The sequence below is a fragment of the Panthera onca genome, chromosome B2 (genome assembly GCF_046562875.1).
Source record: "Panthera onca isolate mPanOnc1 chromosome B2, mPanOnc1 haplotype 2, whole genome shotgun sequence".
Classification (NCBI taxonomy): Eukaryota; Metazoa; Chordata; class Mammalia; order Carnivora; family Felidae; genus Panthera; species Panthera onca.
Genome location: NC_138343.1, coordinates 116,014,961 through 116,033,747, shown reverse-complemented (window position 1 = coordinate 116,033,747; position 18,787 = coordinate 116,014,961). Strand labels below are relative to the sequence as shown.

General features: G+C 36.2%; 1 protein-coding gene across 2 annotated transcripts in view; it reads right to left on the bottom strand.

Moving 5' to 3' along the window:
• LAMA2 (laminin subunit alpha 2) overlaps positions 1 to 18,787 on the bottom strand; it is a 613,797-nt gene that overhangs the window by 277,848 nt on the left and 317,162 nt on the right. For both annotated transcript variants that reach the window (XM_078447300.2, XM_078447301.2), the window contains exons 13-14: positions 1,719 to 1,820; positions 71 to 282 (exon numbers count right to left, since the gene is read on the bottom strand). In XM_078447300.2, the coding sequence (XP_078303426.2) occupies positions 71 to 282; positions 1,719 to 1,820 (314 nt within the window). The remainder of the gene's footprint in view (positions 1 to 70; positions 283 to 1,718; positions 1,821 to 18,787) is intronic.

The following is an 18,787-nucleotide window of genomic DNA, read 5'->3' as shown; positions in this document are numbered from 1 at the left end:
CTGTTCTACCTAACGTGTGCTTGCTCCAAAGAAGTGTGTGAACACTGGGAGATGCAGTTCTTGAGTTTACCTGAAGGTGGCATCCATCCCAAGGCTGTAGGTGATTTGTATGAGGACTCTCTTTACATTCGCGAGCACTGTCATAAACTCTCTTCTACTGACAGGGAAATTTGTGCCATGTATGGTAAACAATTCTTCTTTAAGTGACAATGAATGGATGTGTTCTTCATACGGTTGCAGATACACCTCATCTTGGACTGTGCTGATCCTCAAGTCACTTCCCTAAAGGGGGAGAAAAAAGGATAAAAGTGTGAAAACAAGGTATAAAAGGGTAAAAAGTATCCATATTTGGATTTGCCACTTTGTGAATTATCCTCAGATTTTTAATTCCAGGTTGGCTTTCCTTGCCGTTTAGTATATTTCTGGTATATACGAGAGGAAGAGAAGGCAATTTAAATATTAGTCTTAACCAGATGCATTGCTAAGCATAAGCTTTGTTATACATAACCTTGTTTCCACCGTTAACTAAATAATAGATACTTGGCAACTCATGCATGCCATGTGATTACAAATACCTATTTAATGCAAGTGCATAATAATTGGCATAATTCAAATATATTAGTTTATGGTGAATGTAGGTTGTATAGAAAAATAGGGAAGAAAAGTTACAACAGTGTATTGTATTAAGCTATGGTTTTAAAGGACTTTTCTATATGGGAAAACAAACAGAAACAAACAAGAAAAGTCCTGCAGTCTAGCATTCACAGTAAGATAATGGCATCATAATAGGGAATGTATTGACTGACCTTAAGGTTATCCTTCTTAACTGAGTTCATTTATATTAATAATACAGAACTTCACATTTTACATTTAAAGATCCCTTTTATCTCAAAGGAATTCCAAGACATACTTCTAGTTTTATAGATACACACACATGCATATATATTTAATAATATATATCATCCAGATCACTTCCTCTAATACTGGAAATATTTATTTTAGGGGAAGAATTTTGTCATTGATTCAGATGCATGAAAGGTTCAAGAAGAAGAACAAAGCCTGGTGCTAAATCAACATCAACCCACTGGAACCACAAATGTACATGCAAGTGTGTGCTCTGAGGCTATATGAGAGTTGGAGGAAGGGTGTGCATTATGTGAAAGGAACAGTATGAGAAAGGGTGGGGGAGGGCCTCTAAGATATCTTTAGGCTTCCCACATTGTAGAATTGCCTATGGCCCTCCAAATCCTGAAAGTAATTTCTCCTATATCTTTCCTACTTAAATTAGGAGTTTGGAAGTCAAGATTTAACTACACCTAAATAAACAAGCTTCCTTTTTCATTTGTGTCGGCCTAATATCAACAAAGAAGTAGACAATAAAATCTACTTGGAAGAAAGGGGAGATGGAAAAAATTAAACAATGTAAATCATCATTTGCATAAACACTTGATCATTCTTATATTCTTGGGTACATGGTCGTTATACTTTTAATTTAAATTCCAGGTCTGGTCTAAAGGTCTTCTTTATCATTGCAACCTAACGAATATGTTCAGTCTTTTAGATATATCTTAGTGTGAAACATAAGGCTGGCATAAGAACGTTTCCCAGGATACGGTATTTTCTATAGTTTTATATTAAATTAATCTCAAGCCAATCAGGTAAGGCATAATCTAAGAATGTAAAACAGTTGAACATAAGTGATCCACTCCGTACTTTACCTCTAAGATAACCATAATCTGGAGAACGTGTTCTGTATCTTCTTCCTCTTCTTCAAAGTCATATGAGATGGTAAATGTCAACTGTCCTCCAGCTGCTGTAAGCTACAAGAGAAGAGATGCGTAATCATTACAAGACAGGAGATGGGCTGTTAAATCATATTTTACTTATTATTTTAAAATCATTTTATTGTTCTAGAGGGTAGGATTTGGAAGAAACAGAAATCACAAGAGTGCAGAGTGAGAATGATAGACATTTCTTTAGCAGTAACCTTTATACGAACCTTACCCATCAACAGCAAGCCTGACATAAATATAAATTCGTGTATTATTTTCCCCAGGATTGCAGGCTTGCTGAAATAGGTTAAGTTCTGTGAAACCAAACACAGCCCCTCCTGTCATTTTCCTCGTCTATAGCTTGAGCTTTACAATTCCCAAGCAGAAAAGGATCTTTGTCAAAATTGGGAGATTTCTGCCCATCCCTGAGGGTCACTCACTTTCTGTTGGTCTGAACGCTTTGAACAAAGACATCACTCCATTTGACAGCGACGTTACATAAACTATAAGCTAAGCTGGGAAATGTCGGTCAAAGAAAAATAAAGGAATAGCGGCAAATTTTATATTATGATACAATTCAACCAAAACTCCCAAAGAAGATACACTTTTCCCCGTGCAATCAAATATGCTTAGTTGGAATGAATGCTATTATTCCTTTTCATTAAATAAACCTCCTTCCTTCCAATATGCACGTCAAGCCCTGTGTTAATGGATGTTTGAGGTTTACATCTTCTGACATTGACAGTAACCTTGTAGAAAGGAAAAAAAAATAGGAAAGCAAGATCATTTATAGGACAGGAATCAACATTGGGGCTTGAGTGACAGATTCAATGCAAATACGGCAGTCCATTTTTAAAAATTCCACTCCGGCATTGTAAATAAAGACATTCATAAAACAAAGCTGATGATTTGTATTCTGCTGTTTCCTCCGCACTGACAAACAGAGACCCAGCTTCACAGCCATCAGCTCTCCGTGGCCTCTTACTGCAGACCCTGACCACAAAGCAATTCTGGGCGATGCACCGGATGGAGGAGGAGGAGCCCGGATTCCTTGCAGAGTCGTTCCATGGGGAATGGCACATAGCTCTCCATGGCTGATGAAATAGGGTTTTCAACTTGCAGCTCCGCAATGTCTTCTACGAGCTCATTACATAGAGCTCTACAAGGAACTAGAATTCAGAAAACTTTTATTCCCCTGTTCCCCTGAGAAATAGACCTACTCTAATGTCTTCTCATATATAAAATAATAAATATCTGCCTGGACTATAGCGCTTGGCATCACTGTGAGTAACAAAGAGTGGATCAATGTAAAAGGTTTTTGGTTCTATTAAGATAAGCATCCAAAATATCACCTTGCAATAGAAGAGTCCAGAAAGGCAGCAGGAAAGAAGGCTTTATATATTTCAAAGAAGACTGAACTAATTTTCTACATTAATAAAAACATTTAGCAGGACGTAGGGATAGAGTTTGGGGAAAACACAAGGATATAGATCTATAATGTTGCAAAACTTTTGAGCTTCCAATTATATTTTGATCATGTAAAATTTGGACTATGTGTTTTTACTTTCTTTGGAATATGTTTCTCTAAAAAAAAGAAAGAAAGAAAAACACTCCATTTTAATTCATAGTTTCTTAATTTAAAAATTATACAAATGTGCGGACCTCAGAGATAAAGCTAATGCCTATTTTGCTAATAAAGAGTCAAAGTGAGTGCAATTTGAATATCCAAGCTTTTCAGACTTGAGATAAAATAGAAAAATGTTTGATTTGTTACAATATTTCATTTGTTTATGCCATTTCCACACCTACTCATAATAATTATGAAATCATCTAGCATATAAAACACTTTGAGAGACAAATGAGGGTGGAAATGGAGAAAACAAACAAGAAACAAATATAGAAAAAGAAAGGGCTCTTCTGCAGGTCAGTGATCATATATAAAACATGAACGAAGGAGTGAAATTAATTCAACTATTCTTCTGAGGGCTTATCATTACTATTATAGTAATAAAAATGAAAATTTGCCCTTCACTCACATTTCATAAAGCAACTGTCCACAACTCTTTTCGTGGATCTCCCATACCTATACATCAGTATTATTAGAACTTTTGAATCCACTTATTAGTGGATTAGAATTTTCCACTAATTACAAAAAATGTAATTTTCCATTACAATTTTCATGAGTGAATCCATTTTACTTCTGCCTAAATTATGTGAAAAACAGACCATTTTAAAAAGGTGTATGTTGAGTTACCAGATTTGTTTTTTCCTCCAAATCAAGTACCCATTTCTAGGATATTAGAATCACTATCTTTTTCACTCACTGTAAAGGTGTATATTTATGGCCATTTCTATATTGGTACTTAGTCAAGTACTTTAAGTAATTTTGAAAAAGGATTATTTAAGGTACCATCCCACAGTTTAGGGGTCATATTCTTAGGAATAATCACTTAATCTCTGTTAAATTCCTTTCCCTCTATTTTTCCTTGACCTCCATTATCTCTTCATAAGCAATAAACCCAAGAATTTCCTGATGTTGCCAGCTAATGTGTCTTTCCTGACAAGTACATACCATCATATGAAAGTCTCTGTGATGAGTCAATTATAAGACAGCATCTTCTTTTCTGAGGGATCTCATTTTTGGGGAAAAACCTGTAGCAATATTCAGAGTACAAACTGTCCTTTCCTATAGCTTTGGATGAAGAAGTCTCTGCCTCTTCTTCTACCTGTCGCTCCGTATCCCAAATGGCTCTTATGTGTCTCTTTCAAGTCCTTGCATCCCCACTCTCCTATATTCCCTTAAGTATCCCAGTCTCCACGCTCTCCATCAAATCCCATGTGCACTGGACTGCCAATCATCAGCTGACTTTACTGTCTCCTCTAGCCTTTATGTATGGTTATTACTTTCACTGCCGAACTCTCAGATACAGGACATTACACGCATTTTCTTTATTCTTACCCACCCAGCCTTTCTTATTTTATCTATTGCATCCTGTCTTAATCCTTGGTACTCCACTAAAAATGTTTCTTGAGGGGCACCTGGGTGACTCAGTCGGTTGAGTGACCGACTTCGGTTCAGGTCATGATCTCACCGTTTGTGAGTTCGAGCCCCGCGTTGGGCTCTGTGCTGACATCTCAGAGCCTGGAGCCTGCTTCAGATTCTGTGTCTCCCTCTCTCTCTGACCCTCCCTTGTTCATGCTCTGTCCCTCTCTGTCTCAAAAATAAATAATCATTAAAGAAAAAAATTAAACAAAAATGTTTCTTGAGGGGCACCTGGGTAGCCCAGTTGGTTAAGCCGCCGACTTTGGCTCAGGTCATGATCTCAGGGTTTGTGGATTTGAGCCCTGTGTCGGGTTCTGTGCTGGAGCTGCTTCAGATTCCATGTCCCCCTCTCTCTGCCCTTCCCCTGCTCATGCTCTGTGTCTCTGTTTCTCATAAATGAATAAACATTAAAAAAAAGTGTTCTCGAAAGTTCATTTATGAACTCTACCTGGCAACCACTAATGGACCTTCTGCTTCTGTTCAGTTTTATTGTTAAATCTGTATGTAGCATGTAATCGTTCTTAAAATTCTCGACTCCTGTGTCTCCTGTTGTACCAAACTTTCATAATACTCCTTCCTCTGCCTTGGTCATACCACTATCTCATTTGTAGAAACAGTTTTCTTTCTTATTCTATACTCTGTGTATGGATGTCTGCAAAATTCTTATTCCCTTTTGGTTATCCTTTCTTATTGTCTCCCCATTCCTCTCTCATGGATTTAATTATGTTTGTGCCTGGTTCCTCATCTGTATCTTCCACCGTGTGCTGTAGCCATGTATTAGTTAGCTCAGGATGCCATAACAGAATACCAAAGACTGGTGCTTAAACAACAGAAATCAGATCAAGGTGTAGGAAGAACTGGTTTCCTCTGCAGCCTCTCATCTTGGCTTGTAGATGGCCACCCTCACCCTGTGTCCTCACCTGGTCCTTCCTTCTGTGTTTGTCAGAACACACTACTCTATTGGGCTTCTTCTTATAAGGACTCCGGTCATACTGGATTGGGCCCACCCTAATTCCCTCATTTTAACTTAATTATCGCTTTAAAAATCCTTTCTCCAAATAGTGTCACGTCCTAAGATTCTGGGGGTTAGGACTTCATCATTAAATTTGGGGGGAGGGATACAACTCAGCCTATCGCAGTCCTGTACTGATTGTTCTTTTTTTTTTTTTTAATTTTTTTTAATGTTTATTTATTTTTGAGACAGAGAGAGACAGAGCATGAACGGGGGAGGGTCAGAGAGAGAGGGAGACACAGAATCTGAAACAGGCTCCAGGCTCCGAGCTGTCAGCACAGAGTCTGACGTGGGGCTTGAACCCACGGACTGCAAGATCATGACCTGAGCCAAAGTCGGGCGCTCAACTGACTGAACCACCCAGGCTCCCCTGTACTGATTGTTTAATAATGTCTCAAACACTCAACATTCCCAGTTAATCTCATTATCTGGATCTTCCCAGGAAACACACTTGATTATTTTCCCAACTCCCATGATTGGGTCAGGTCAGTTGCTTTATTTCTGTTTCAAATGAGAAACTGTAGGTTTCACGCATATTGTTTTCACTGTATTATTTATATCAAATTAGTCTCAATCTTATTCTCTTTTCCTAGCTTTCCATTTTCATTGCTGCATCACCCTTACTAGGTCCTCACCAAGCAGTTGAATTCAATTCCCTGACTTCAGTCATGTTTTTGCCCGGGGCGGGGGGGGGGGGGGGGAATTTTATCAACTGTTACTTCTGTTGTTCCCTCTGTCATGAAGAGCCTACAGTGGCCCTGGGATCTATAATATCATTTGAGTTTCTATGCAGTTTCAATAAGTCTAGGATCTATTTAGCGCCCTTTTCACAAACTCTGCACAGGCGCTCCAGGGCCCTGAAGTAAACTCACAAAGGCACCGTAGGATACTGTAAACATTTAAAGGAAACACAAGCAACACTGTGTATGTTAGACGCCAGGCAAACAACTAGCTTGAGGTACTTCACAGTTTTAACATTAATGTCATATTCCTTTCAGAGATATTCTCAAAATGTTGAACTGTGTTTTTTGGGTCCTTGCATTTTCAGCAATGTCATGTCTTTGGTAAGCAAAGTTTTCAGTATATGCTATGATAAAAACCACTTATTGCACAAAAATCAATGTGAAACAGGAATTAAAGGTAGCCGTGTGCATTCTGTTTCTAGGTTTGAACAGTTGTGTTATTACAGGCACACAAATCTCCTCTAGTAAGTCATTGTGGTTATGAAAAAAAAAAAAAAAAGATTATTATATGGCCTGAACTTACGTGCCTTATCTTTTTCAATGGTTGCTAAATTGTTAAAATGTAAATATTTATGAAGCTGTTGGGCCGTAACTACTGTGGCATGTTTCAGTTGGTCTAGGAGACACTGTGAAAAAAAAAATACAAAGACATTCAGAATACCACAAATTGAAGAAGTTTGGGAATTTCAGATTTAGCCTCTGTTTATATCTACCCATTCTGCTACTTAGATTTGCTTCAACTCATTTTCCTGCTGAAATTCTCACTCCTACAGCTCTCTGACTATTCAAATCTGCTTTTCTTCCTTTGCTTGGCTAGTGTCCCACTGGTCAGAAGACTGAAGAGGGAAAAGGGGTTTTTTTAGTGATATTCCCGAAGACTCAGTGGCAACCACAACAGATAAGAGAGCTAACGGACTTTAGAACAGGTAGAGCTCTGCATAAACCATCTCATCCATTAACAGTGAAGAATGCATTCTAACAATACCTCCCATGACATTGGTAACTTACATGTACTGTGCATAGCTTTAATTTTCCACAATTTGGGGCTATGGAGACTCAATTTATTAATTTTATCTTTGAGACTTTCAAACTCGTCCATTTTGGGGACAACACTGGTTACTGTAATTTTGCAGAGCACTGCACGTACTTCCAGCAGAACATTTCATTTTCTCCGGCTATTGACAAACAAAACTGTCACTATTCTATTGGCCAGAGAAGTATGGTTTTCCACAGGAAGAATTAAGTTCAATTCCAGTTCACATTGAGGCAATTCTTACATTTGCTGGGTAGATTAGACTATATTTAGCAGAGATGAAAGTTGTATTCCTTTTCAATACAAAGAGAAAGTGAATTTAATGGGAACAGTTCATTTCATCAGGGTCCCCAAAGACCTAGTTTTTTTTGTGTGTGTGTGTTTGTTTTTTACCTTTCTTCGTATCTATTAAGCAAAATTCTCTTCAGAAAGATTCAGATATCAAATCGAGAAGCAAGGAAAAGAAACAGGGCCCATTCATTCCTGGTTCAGGTCTAAGCCCTTCCTGATCTTCAAATTCACCCCATTAAGAAAAGAGCAACACAAGTAGCTGTTTCCCATGAGTTCCTGTTTTAATTCTACCTTCAGGGGAAAGAAACAGCTTGTTTGCAAGTAACATTACAGTTACTATGCAATATATAACCTAATGTCACACATAATAATGTACTGTGCATGCAGCACATTGCATTAAAGATTTAATGAGGCAGGAAAGTTCTCCCTCATGAGTGGAAAAGGCTAAAGGTAATTCATAAAACCAAGCTTTACAACAGTATTTAGTATTAGGCTACCTGTGTTCTAGCCTCCCCCACTCCCAATCTCAAGAAAAATGAATTGAAAGGTGAAGGGTGGATGATCTACGGGGGACAATACACTCGGGGGGAAGTTCTTTCATAAAACCAGCCTGAAATATTTGGTTGTCTGATGTCAGAACATCGTCTCTCTTCTTCCACTAAATGGGTGTAAAATCTAATATTGACTTTTGCTTACCAGAGCAAATATTTCAGGAGGGATGTACTAAAATCAAATGAAGAAAAGTGTAATATGGAGCAGGATAAATGAAACATGTATGTTAATTTCAGTTTAGCATCACAAACATGGCGAGTGGTTCATCTTTCTAGATTTTGAAGCTCCAAAGCCTTAAACTGTGAAAAAGTATCCCTCTCACAGAAGTGTTTACTGATGCATCTATTCATGGAGCTCTATATTAACATAGAAACAGAACTTCATGTTTTGTTATGCTTTTTGGTACATTTATAACATTGAGATAAGAACATGTTTCTCTTCCTTCCAAGTTTGATAGTTAGAATAGAACAGGTCTAAGGGGATGTTGAATTAGAGAACAGGCAGAATTTACATAGGAGGTCTTAAAGTTACATCACCTTAACGAGAGAAAAAGAAGTAGGAGTTGTGAGCATCAAACAGAAACAATACATTCTGGAAACACTGGGCTGGAAGGCAAGAGGCTACATTATGTAGTCCAGGAGATACAAAGAGGAAAACCTTCAGGATTTTCTTGTATGCCTGCTTCCATTCTTCCCTTCTTTTCTTCCTCTCTACCTGCTCTGCCTCTTTCCTTCCTTGTATCCATCTCCTCCTTTTTTCTTCCTTCTCCCCTCTTCCCCCACCTCTTCTCCTCTTCCCTGCCCCCCCCCCCAGTTTCCTCTTCTCCTTCTGATTTTTTACCCTTTAGACATGGCCACTTCCAACCTGAATAATGTTGCACTCCTTTGTATTTTGTATCATCAGAATTTCATAAGTATCCAAAGTAGGGGTGAAAATTACAAAGCGACGGAACCAAGGACAGAATCTTCTGGCAGCCCCTCAGAGATACTCTCTCAGTGAAACAACAACTGACCAATCAGTGTCCTTGGAGCCCAGTCATCCAACTGCTTAATTGAGAAATTAAGTATGAACTTATATGAGTTTCTATAAAATTAGTGGTTTATTCACTTGAATAACACCAACCTATTTCAGCATGAGGTCTCTCGTGTAACAAAGTAAGCCCAATTGTACTTTCTCTATACTCTCTTATGATTCAAAGCAAATGGAATTATGCAGGTTCGATCAGGTAAGAATGTTTTTGGCTGTAACTGAAAACCAGACAATTGGGGCACCTGGGTAGCTCAGTCGGTTAAGCGTCCGACTTCGTCTCAGGTCACGATCTCACTGTCCGTGGGTTCGAGCCCCGCGTCGGGCTCTGTGCTGACTGCTCAGAACCTGGAGCCTGTTTCAGATTCTGTGTCTCCCTCTCTCTCTGACCCTCCCCCGTTCATGCTCTGTTTCTCTCTGTCTCAAAAATAAATAAATGTTGAAAACCAGACAATTAATGATTCTTATATAACAAGAGGTGCAGAAGAAAACACATCAAATTTTAAAATACAACCAACAGGTTATTTCCCACTCACTGCCCCCCCCCCCATTTCATGTATTTTCTACAAACACTTACTTAGATCCATTTGGGGACACTTAAAAATATAAACACCCCATAAACAGATTTGCTAAACATCATAATAAGATGATGAAGTGTTTACAAGTACAATATCCCATACATAAATTAAGATTTAGTGTTTCCTCTAAGTGTTGTGACTGAGAGAACCACTTATCACTTTGTGACTTGCACAGATCAAGTATTGGGTTGAAATAATGCAGTCTCCACAGATGTGAGTAAATGGTAGCAGCCAAATTCTCCAAACTGCCTTTTGTTATCAAGCCCTGACTCAAAAACAGGATCTTTGCAACAGCTGTTTGTCTTCTGTTTACTTACTTAGGTTTGGATGGAATGCTCCATTGGTACCCTTGTTGTAGTTTGGATTAATTTATGTGTAAATATTCAGTACAAAAAAGTACATGCAATACAGAGATCAATTAAACATTGATCTCATCAAATGAACTGTAAATTATGGTTTTATGTATACATAACTTTCTTATTGACCAGGGCTTAAATGTTTTTCAAATTCTCTGCCAAGAAAACAGAAAACTGCATTCTCATGATATACAACATGGATGTTGATTAAAATAACAACATACATTTTAATCCAAGTTCCATCAAGTTAAAGAGAAACAGGCTTACTATTTTTATATAACTGACAAATGAATATATATTTTTTATATATTTATGCATACATAAATCCTTGTGAAAAAAGTTAGGAGAACATTGTAAAAAGGAGATATCACTAATGCTATTTTCTATCTGAATAAGAATTTTAGCTAATCTTTTACTGCTTAAGCGTTTTGCCTTATAAGGATATTCTTTACTCTGGAACGTACATAGCTATTTTATAGCTTTCCCCTCTTTTTACAAAAGCAGGAATAAAAGTATAATAAACAGAATTCTTATCTTTCCTATAGGTAATTTTCAATGTTCTTGCCTCAACAACACTAACTATGGCTGGAAGGGCTGTATGCTTAAATGAGCTCAATCAATTCCAGGCTACATTATTTAAATAGAGGTTATCTTGAAATATCAGACAACTTATTTCTCACAAAGGTAGATGCCAGAACACCAGTCTTGGAATACTATCTTGATTTGATTCAAAATTGATCTACCTTTCTTCCTTTTTCTCTTTTCCCTTATTCATGAACTCTGCAGGTGACTATTATAGCAGTAGAAGCTGGTTATGAATTTTAGAAGAAAAGATTCCCAAAGATGCAGTGGGAACTAAGTCACACCCCAGAGGAGGACCAACAGGCTAATAAAATACATTCTAGTGCCTCCTTCCAGAATGAACAGATAAAGATTTGCATGAGTTTCTGACATGTCTGTTAACATGGGAACCATATATAAATCACACAAAAGATAAGCTCATTCCCAGAGATTTTCCAGACCTGGTTTTGGATTCTGGTTCTGCCTTTAAATGTTGTATGGCCTTTGGGAAAGTTATCTATGCTTTCAGAATCTCAATTAATTTTCACTAAAATGCACTGAATTACACCTACTTCAGCAGTTTGTTATGAAGGTGAAATGAGCAAATATTTACAAAAGTCTTCAGTTGATACCTAGCACATAGTATATATATATAATGAATGCTGTAAATTGTACTATTTTAATAAAAATAACTTTCAAAATTAATACATACACACTTCACTCTAAAAACTTAACCATAATGATATTTATTTCATGATTCTAAATGCACTTTAAAATCATAGCATTTCTGGAAGAGACCACAGTGTTGGCAGATCTTGTCCATGTTTTAATGTTTCCCTATGGTACTTTGCGTAAGTATCTTACAGATAGTAGATACTGTGTAAATATCTGCTGAACTTTCATCAAATTCAACACCATATATCATTTCAATGTATTATAGTTGGAGAAGATATAAAAAACTGGTACAAAAAAAATTTGTGCTACCCCCATGAGATAGCTTGTAGTTGTTATTAGAATAGGCCTTTATTGGTTTCTCTATTCTTATCTTTGTCAGTACTAAAAACAGACCAAGGGAAATATGTCTATTTGAGTTTTTTGGTGATTTGAGCTTACTGCAACAACTTACTGTACTGCTGACTGGCAAACCATAAGTGCATTTATTTTAAAATAAGGCCCTTTAGCATGTGGGAAGTTTGATCTGCAGCTGAAAGGAAAAATCAATATTTAAGTCATTTAGACATTTACACACATAAAGCAACTATATGTCATCACTTTTCACCAGATTCTATATGCTAAGATAATAGTGTAAATTCCAGCAGCCACTAATACATATTTTATAAGTTACAAATACATTTTCAATATGTTCTGATATATTGGCAAACAATGTACTCTCTGTGTTAAGAAGACACGTAGCATACAGATTAAAGGGAGCAATGATCCCACCGCAATCATCGCTAGTCAGAGCACATCCTTGACACCACTATTTAAGAGAAGAGTTAACAAATTAGAGGTCAGCGGGGAGGTGTGACCAGAATGCTGACGGCTCTAAAAGCACAACAAGAGGTTCAGAAAGGTAATGGGGATATTTAACCTTAAAGAATAAAAGCCATAGGAAAAACATGATTATTTTATTCAAATATCTAAAGGTCTATCATGTATAATAAAAAGAAACTTTGCTCTTTGTTGCATAAAATGGAGTCTACCTAAAGGAAGTAGGGGGTATTTCTTGATCCAGCATAAAAATTAACTTCTGATATCTAGAACTGTTGAAAATGGAATGAGTTTTGTAGGGTGTCCATATCCTTAAAGACATATGAATAGAGGTCCATCTGCCTGGGATGATAAAGAAGGAATGGCCACATCTGCCAAGAGGTTGGACTAGATCTGATATCAATGGGCAATTTGCAATTCCACCATGCAAAATTTTACAGCTAATTTACTAACGGTTAATTAAATATCACGGTAACCCTTTTCAATTTGTATTGTAGAATACCAGAATAGTAATTACTTTTATATACACCATCTCCTTGCTGTGTGATTTTAGAAATAATACATTTAGAGGACAAACAACACATTTCATTAAGAGAAAACTACTTGTATAGACATCATTAGAGATTTGCAATGGCATAGTGGAAAAGAGTATATGGGTTCTAGAACTAGACTTCTTGAGGTAGCAGGGAATATCATTACTTATTAGCTGTGCGAACTAGAGCAGATTACTTAATCTCTCTTTTTATCAAGACTGCATCTGGAAAATGTAAAGGATGAAGCAATAAATGCCTCATAGGGTCATTGTGAGAGCTCAAGTGAATAATCTAGAATAGTGCTCGACACTTTATAAATGTTTAATAAAGGTTAGCTGCTATCATTGTTTTGTTATTGTCGTGATTATGGAAAACAATCTCCAAAATTTTGTAACTATTCAGAGCAAGATTTTCCCACTACCACCATACTATGGTGACACATCACTATGATCTGGATTTTTTATGTTTGAAAATAAAAACTTTGGAACTTTTTTTTTAGCAAGATATAGATAACATATAAATACGGTACATCTCAAAAATTAAGGGGATCCAGTTACTGAGCCATACATAATCGAGTTACTATTTATCTGGAACTTTAGAATTTAAATAGCACTTCTTGCATCATTTTATTTAATCTCAAAAAATCTTAGCATGTAGGTTTATGATTATTGTTATTATATTGCAGACATGAGGAAGCTGAGGCTCTAAGAGGTTAAGTTGCCCACAACCACATTGTCACTTTGGTGATATTAAGATTCATTCTTGATTTATGTTTAATTTTTAAAATATTCCCCCTCAAGACTCTTTCTGTTTCTCAAACATGTACACACGCATGCACGCACGCACGCACCACACACACACACGCACACACACACGCACACACACACACACGCACACACACACACACATATACACATACACACATTCTCATTGTGCATTCTCTAGAATGCAAAGATCATGTGCTTCAGAATAAGACTGACCTATTCTCTAATCTTAGTCCATATATTTACTGTGTGACTTTGGACAAATTAATTTAATTCTGAAGTTTACATTGTATTATGTCAAAAGAGAATGAAAATACCTACCTTGAAGGGTTTTTATAAAAAAATTCAGGGGAGGAACTATGTAAAACCTATTCTCCATGTTCTATACCAGGCATTCAGAATTTCTTGAAACATTATTTCATATTCCCTCCTAATTATTCTGGAAGCAAGTTCAAAATAGGTTTGCTAATTTGAGTGTAAGTGCTTGTGTAGAAAAGAGAATACTATCGTTCCTGAAAGAATGAAAACATACTCTATTCACTAATAATAATACAACAAAGTAAACTTTTCTAAAGTTCTATTTTCCCTCATCAGAGTTGTAAATATCTAAAAGTTTGATAACATACTCTATGAGTGAGGGAATTAGGGAAACAAGAACTTTCATGTCTTTATGGTAGTATGTACAAAATCTGTGGGGTCAGTTTGGCAATGTGTATTTAAATTACAAATGCATATCCATTTCAATATAACAATTTTACCTCTGGAAATTTATCTAACAGCTATACTTGCTCATATATGATATAGTAGGTAAATGATTATTCACTGCAACAGTGGTTGTAGAGAAAGATTAAAAATAGACTAATGTTCATCAATAGTGATTACTAATAGACATATTAATAAGGGTAACACATTATTATGATCATTACATTAATTTTAAAGCTGAAAAACTGAAGCATTGAGTGATTTCATTACTTTTGTGGGGTTGTAAAGCTGTTAAGTAGTGAAACCAGAATTTGAACCTCAAAGTCTAGCACCAAAGTCAATGTTTAATCTCTTTTATGACAGCTGAACAAACTTGGGTGCATCCATTCAACACAAAACAATTAACCAACCAATCAAACAAAGCAAACCTACACCATACCCACCCACCCACCCACTGAAATAAAATCTTTATCCATTACCATTTGTGTATCTACCATTTGTGTAAAATGAGTCAGATACATATGTGTGTGTATATATTCTACTAAGACAGAAATGTAGAAATAGAGAAAATAAGAGCCCCAAAATACATGATAGCTATGATTTTGATATTATTTATTATTTTTTTTATTTGAGATAGTGCATATGAGCACATGAAGGGGGGAGGGAGAGGGAGAGGGAGAGGGAGAGGGAGAGAGAGAGAGAGAGAGAGAGAGAGAAGAGAGAGACAGAGAAAGAGAGAGAGAGAGGATTCTAAGCAGGCTCCACCCATACAGGTGTTGATTTCATCACTCTGGGATCATGACCTGAGCTGAAATCAAGACTCAGAAGCTTAATCAACTGAGCAGTCCAGATGCCCTGATAGTATTTATTCTTAAATCAATTTTATCAGATGGAATGACTAATAGCATCTGCATTGTTATCTGGAATATACGAGTGAAGTAAAATATTTGTGATTTAAGCACCTGCAAAATGTTTCTGGTAACCAATTAGAAAGTGTGTTTTATGAAGAATGCTTTAAAATATATTTATTAGGGGTCTCTGGATGAGTGATATTGGGAAAATACAGTGAAAAAGGGAGTCAGACCTGAGTGCTAGCCCGCCTTGCACAAACCACATGTATAATTTTAAAAGTATTTGTTTCTTAAGAGTGAAGCCAAAACCAGAGTATAGAATGTGGAAGTAAAGAGAGCTGACATGATGTCTCAGTTCATGCAAATCTCATGGAAGTCTGACTTTGAGCAAATATTTACCTAAGTTTTAAAAATCATCATCTCTACTGTGGAAATTTTCCTCCTTATTTTACTGTGTTATTCTGAGATTTATACAATGTAACATTTATTAACACATTTTGGAGACTACATATACTCACACTTTTATTATCTGATACCTTTAGTTCTAAAATTCCTTAACTTTAATGACAATAGAAATCTGGTACCTGTCAGATCATACAATTTCAACTAAAAGTTCCAGACTTCCTGCTTCAGTTGGGAAACTCTCTAATATGCAGAAATTATTAGGCTGAAGTAATTATATTACATGGTATTTTATATTTGCCTTCCCTTTTCTCCTTTTTGTTTTCAGTAGATATATCATTAGAATAAAATATCCTCACCAATATCTACAACTTTCATCAGGCATTTATGAAAAGCAGGTCAGATTATGGTTTCCCTAACTAAAAACAATAAAACTAAAAAGAAAAAAAAAAAGACAGAATGAAAATAAAGCTATAAGTCAAAGAAAACCAATGGTGAAAATTTCAAAATAAACCTGAGAATTTCTTATAATCTATATAAGAAAGTTTGCAACTTTTCTACTAAGTTCCTCTATTCCCATAAACTGTAAGTACCCTTTTATTAAAAAAGGGAGTACAAACAGTATTCTTTACTATTTTCTAAGAAAACAGAGTTCCTGCCATATAAAGGCAGACAGACCCTCAGGACACTCCAAAGTTCCTGCTAAGAGTTCAAAAAGGGGCATAAAAGCAATCCTATCAATCACAACATGAAACGCACACTTTCTCACACTCTCATGGGGGTGAAATATTTATGCAGCTTTGGCCACTTATTTTCTTCATGGACTTTACATCAACACAATTGTATACTTCTTGGTGGGATAGGGGAGGGGCAACATCTATGCATTCTGTGAACTTTAACATATTGCATTGAATTTTGTAGTACGTATATAATTTATATACTATTTCTGAAGGTTTTTAGATTTCTGTTTCTTTTTCTTCTCAGTCATAACTGAACATCCCTCCCACACAGACCAGCTGTTTCTCTATTTAAAAAGAAGGCAAGTAATTTAACATCATAAATACCAAACTGCATCTCAAGGTCAGAGTCAAAAGCTTTATGTCTCATTAATTTTCAAGCTCTTCATCAATTTTTCTCATCGAGCTGCCATTTATGTCTTGGTATGTGGAAAAGCATAAAACTTGTGTTATCGGTTAAAACAGAAGGCTATCTCCAGCTATTAAACTAATGTAAAATATTTCCAATTAAGTGGGTAGTAGCTTGTGTACTTTGTAATGACAATAGCAAAACTTCAAAAGCTTTTGGATCCATATACCAGCAACTTTTCCTTCCACTGAGGCAGAAGAAAACCATTTCTGTGAGTTAATCCATGCTCGAACTGCTGAGACATAAAAATATTGACCTTTATCTCTTTAATCAAATCATTTAGGCTACTCATGTAATGCTTAGAAATGATACGTTTTCAAATATTAGCTATTTCTTAGAAATTCACTAAAAGTGTGTAATAAAAAACCTACATGCATCACCATCTGATGTTGAGTGGTCATTTATTCACTAAATAAGCAGTAGTTCGATAATATAAACAACCTTCCATCACTTTAGAATCTACAGCAGTATTTCTGAAAGCAGTCATGTATAAAGAAATGGACAGAAAATCTTACTAACTTCATTTATTTCCTCACTTGTCAAAAGACTTAAACTTTCCTTTAGACCCAAAGCACTTATTTTATCATTAAAAAACATAGGGCCAGAGAATACCTACGATGTGCCCAGGCCCAAATTGCAAATAATGGCAGAGATTCTGAGTGTTGGCTTTCACTCCCATGTCTCTTCATAGGTTTGTAGATACTATTGCTTGGAACAACATGTTTTCTGTTCTATTTTATTTTGTTATAATGGTTTTAAAACAAGGTGACAGATTATTTGGGGTCTTTGTCCCCTCTCTTAAATCTGGGTAGGTTTGTGACTGCTTTAACCTGCAACTTCTGAGGTGAGGTCATAAAAAAACATTGAGCTTTTGCCTTGTTTTCCAGGTACATTTTCTAGTGGGGTCCCATACAGCCTTGATGGAAGTCAAAATACCAGGAGGCCACCATGCTTAGAGGAAGCCCAAACTACATGTATTGTTCATGCATGGGAAAACGGTTGTCTGTCTCAGGGAAGTCCAATCTTTGGGTTATTATATCCCAGGCACTGAACACATACATGAAGAAGCCTCCAGTCATTCAACTCCCCACAACTACTCAAGTATGCTCTGCTAGGCCCCAAGATATCATGGAGTAAAGAGTACCTATCCTGCAGTGCCCTGTCCCAATTCCTTATCACAACATCGGTAGGCATTAAAATAGTTGACACACACTATTTAGTCTGAGGTGGTCTGTCACTCAGCAATAGGTAACCGGAAAATTCTTAGATCTTAATTTTCTCCAATTGGGTTAAATACCTTGGTTACTTTAATAAGTTCAGCCACTTCCAGTCAAAGGCTATGTTGTTCTATAGCTTTGCTTTTCTCAAACGATCTGCATTATGCTTTCCTGAGTCAAATTTCTTTTTTGGTTTCATTCATTCATTCATTTATTCACTAAACCTTTATTGAATATATAATCCATATTCTAAAAATGGTTAGATTTCAAAGATCTAGAGATGAATAGAATAAAATATTTTTCCTCAGGTAGGGTATAGGGGGAGACAGAGGATTGCTACTTAATTTATTTTTCCTTTTCCTACTCTTTTCACTTTATAATGAAAGCATTTAGGACTTTAGATTTACTCTTGAATACTGCTTTTGCTTTACCTCAGGTTTGCTTTATAATACTTTGTTTTCAGAATTAAAGTTGTAACTTTAATTTCTTGGGGCCAGAATAGTTATTTTATAGCATGTTCTTAAGGTTTTAAGTGCTCTTTTAATTTATTATTTTTAATTTATAACTGAGCACACCATGGTCATATAATGAAAACTGAATATTTTCTGGTTTTAGAATTTTTGAAAAGTGTGTATGTGCCTGACTGTGTATATCTGGCCTCTCGTGACACTAATTTTTAAAGTATTCCATTGGCATAGGTCCTGTTTATAAATA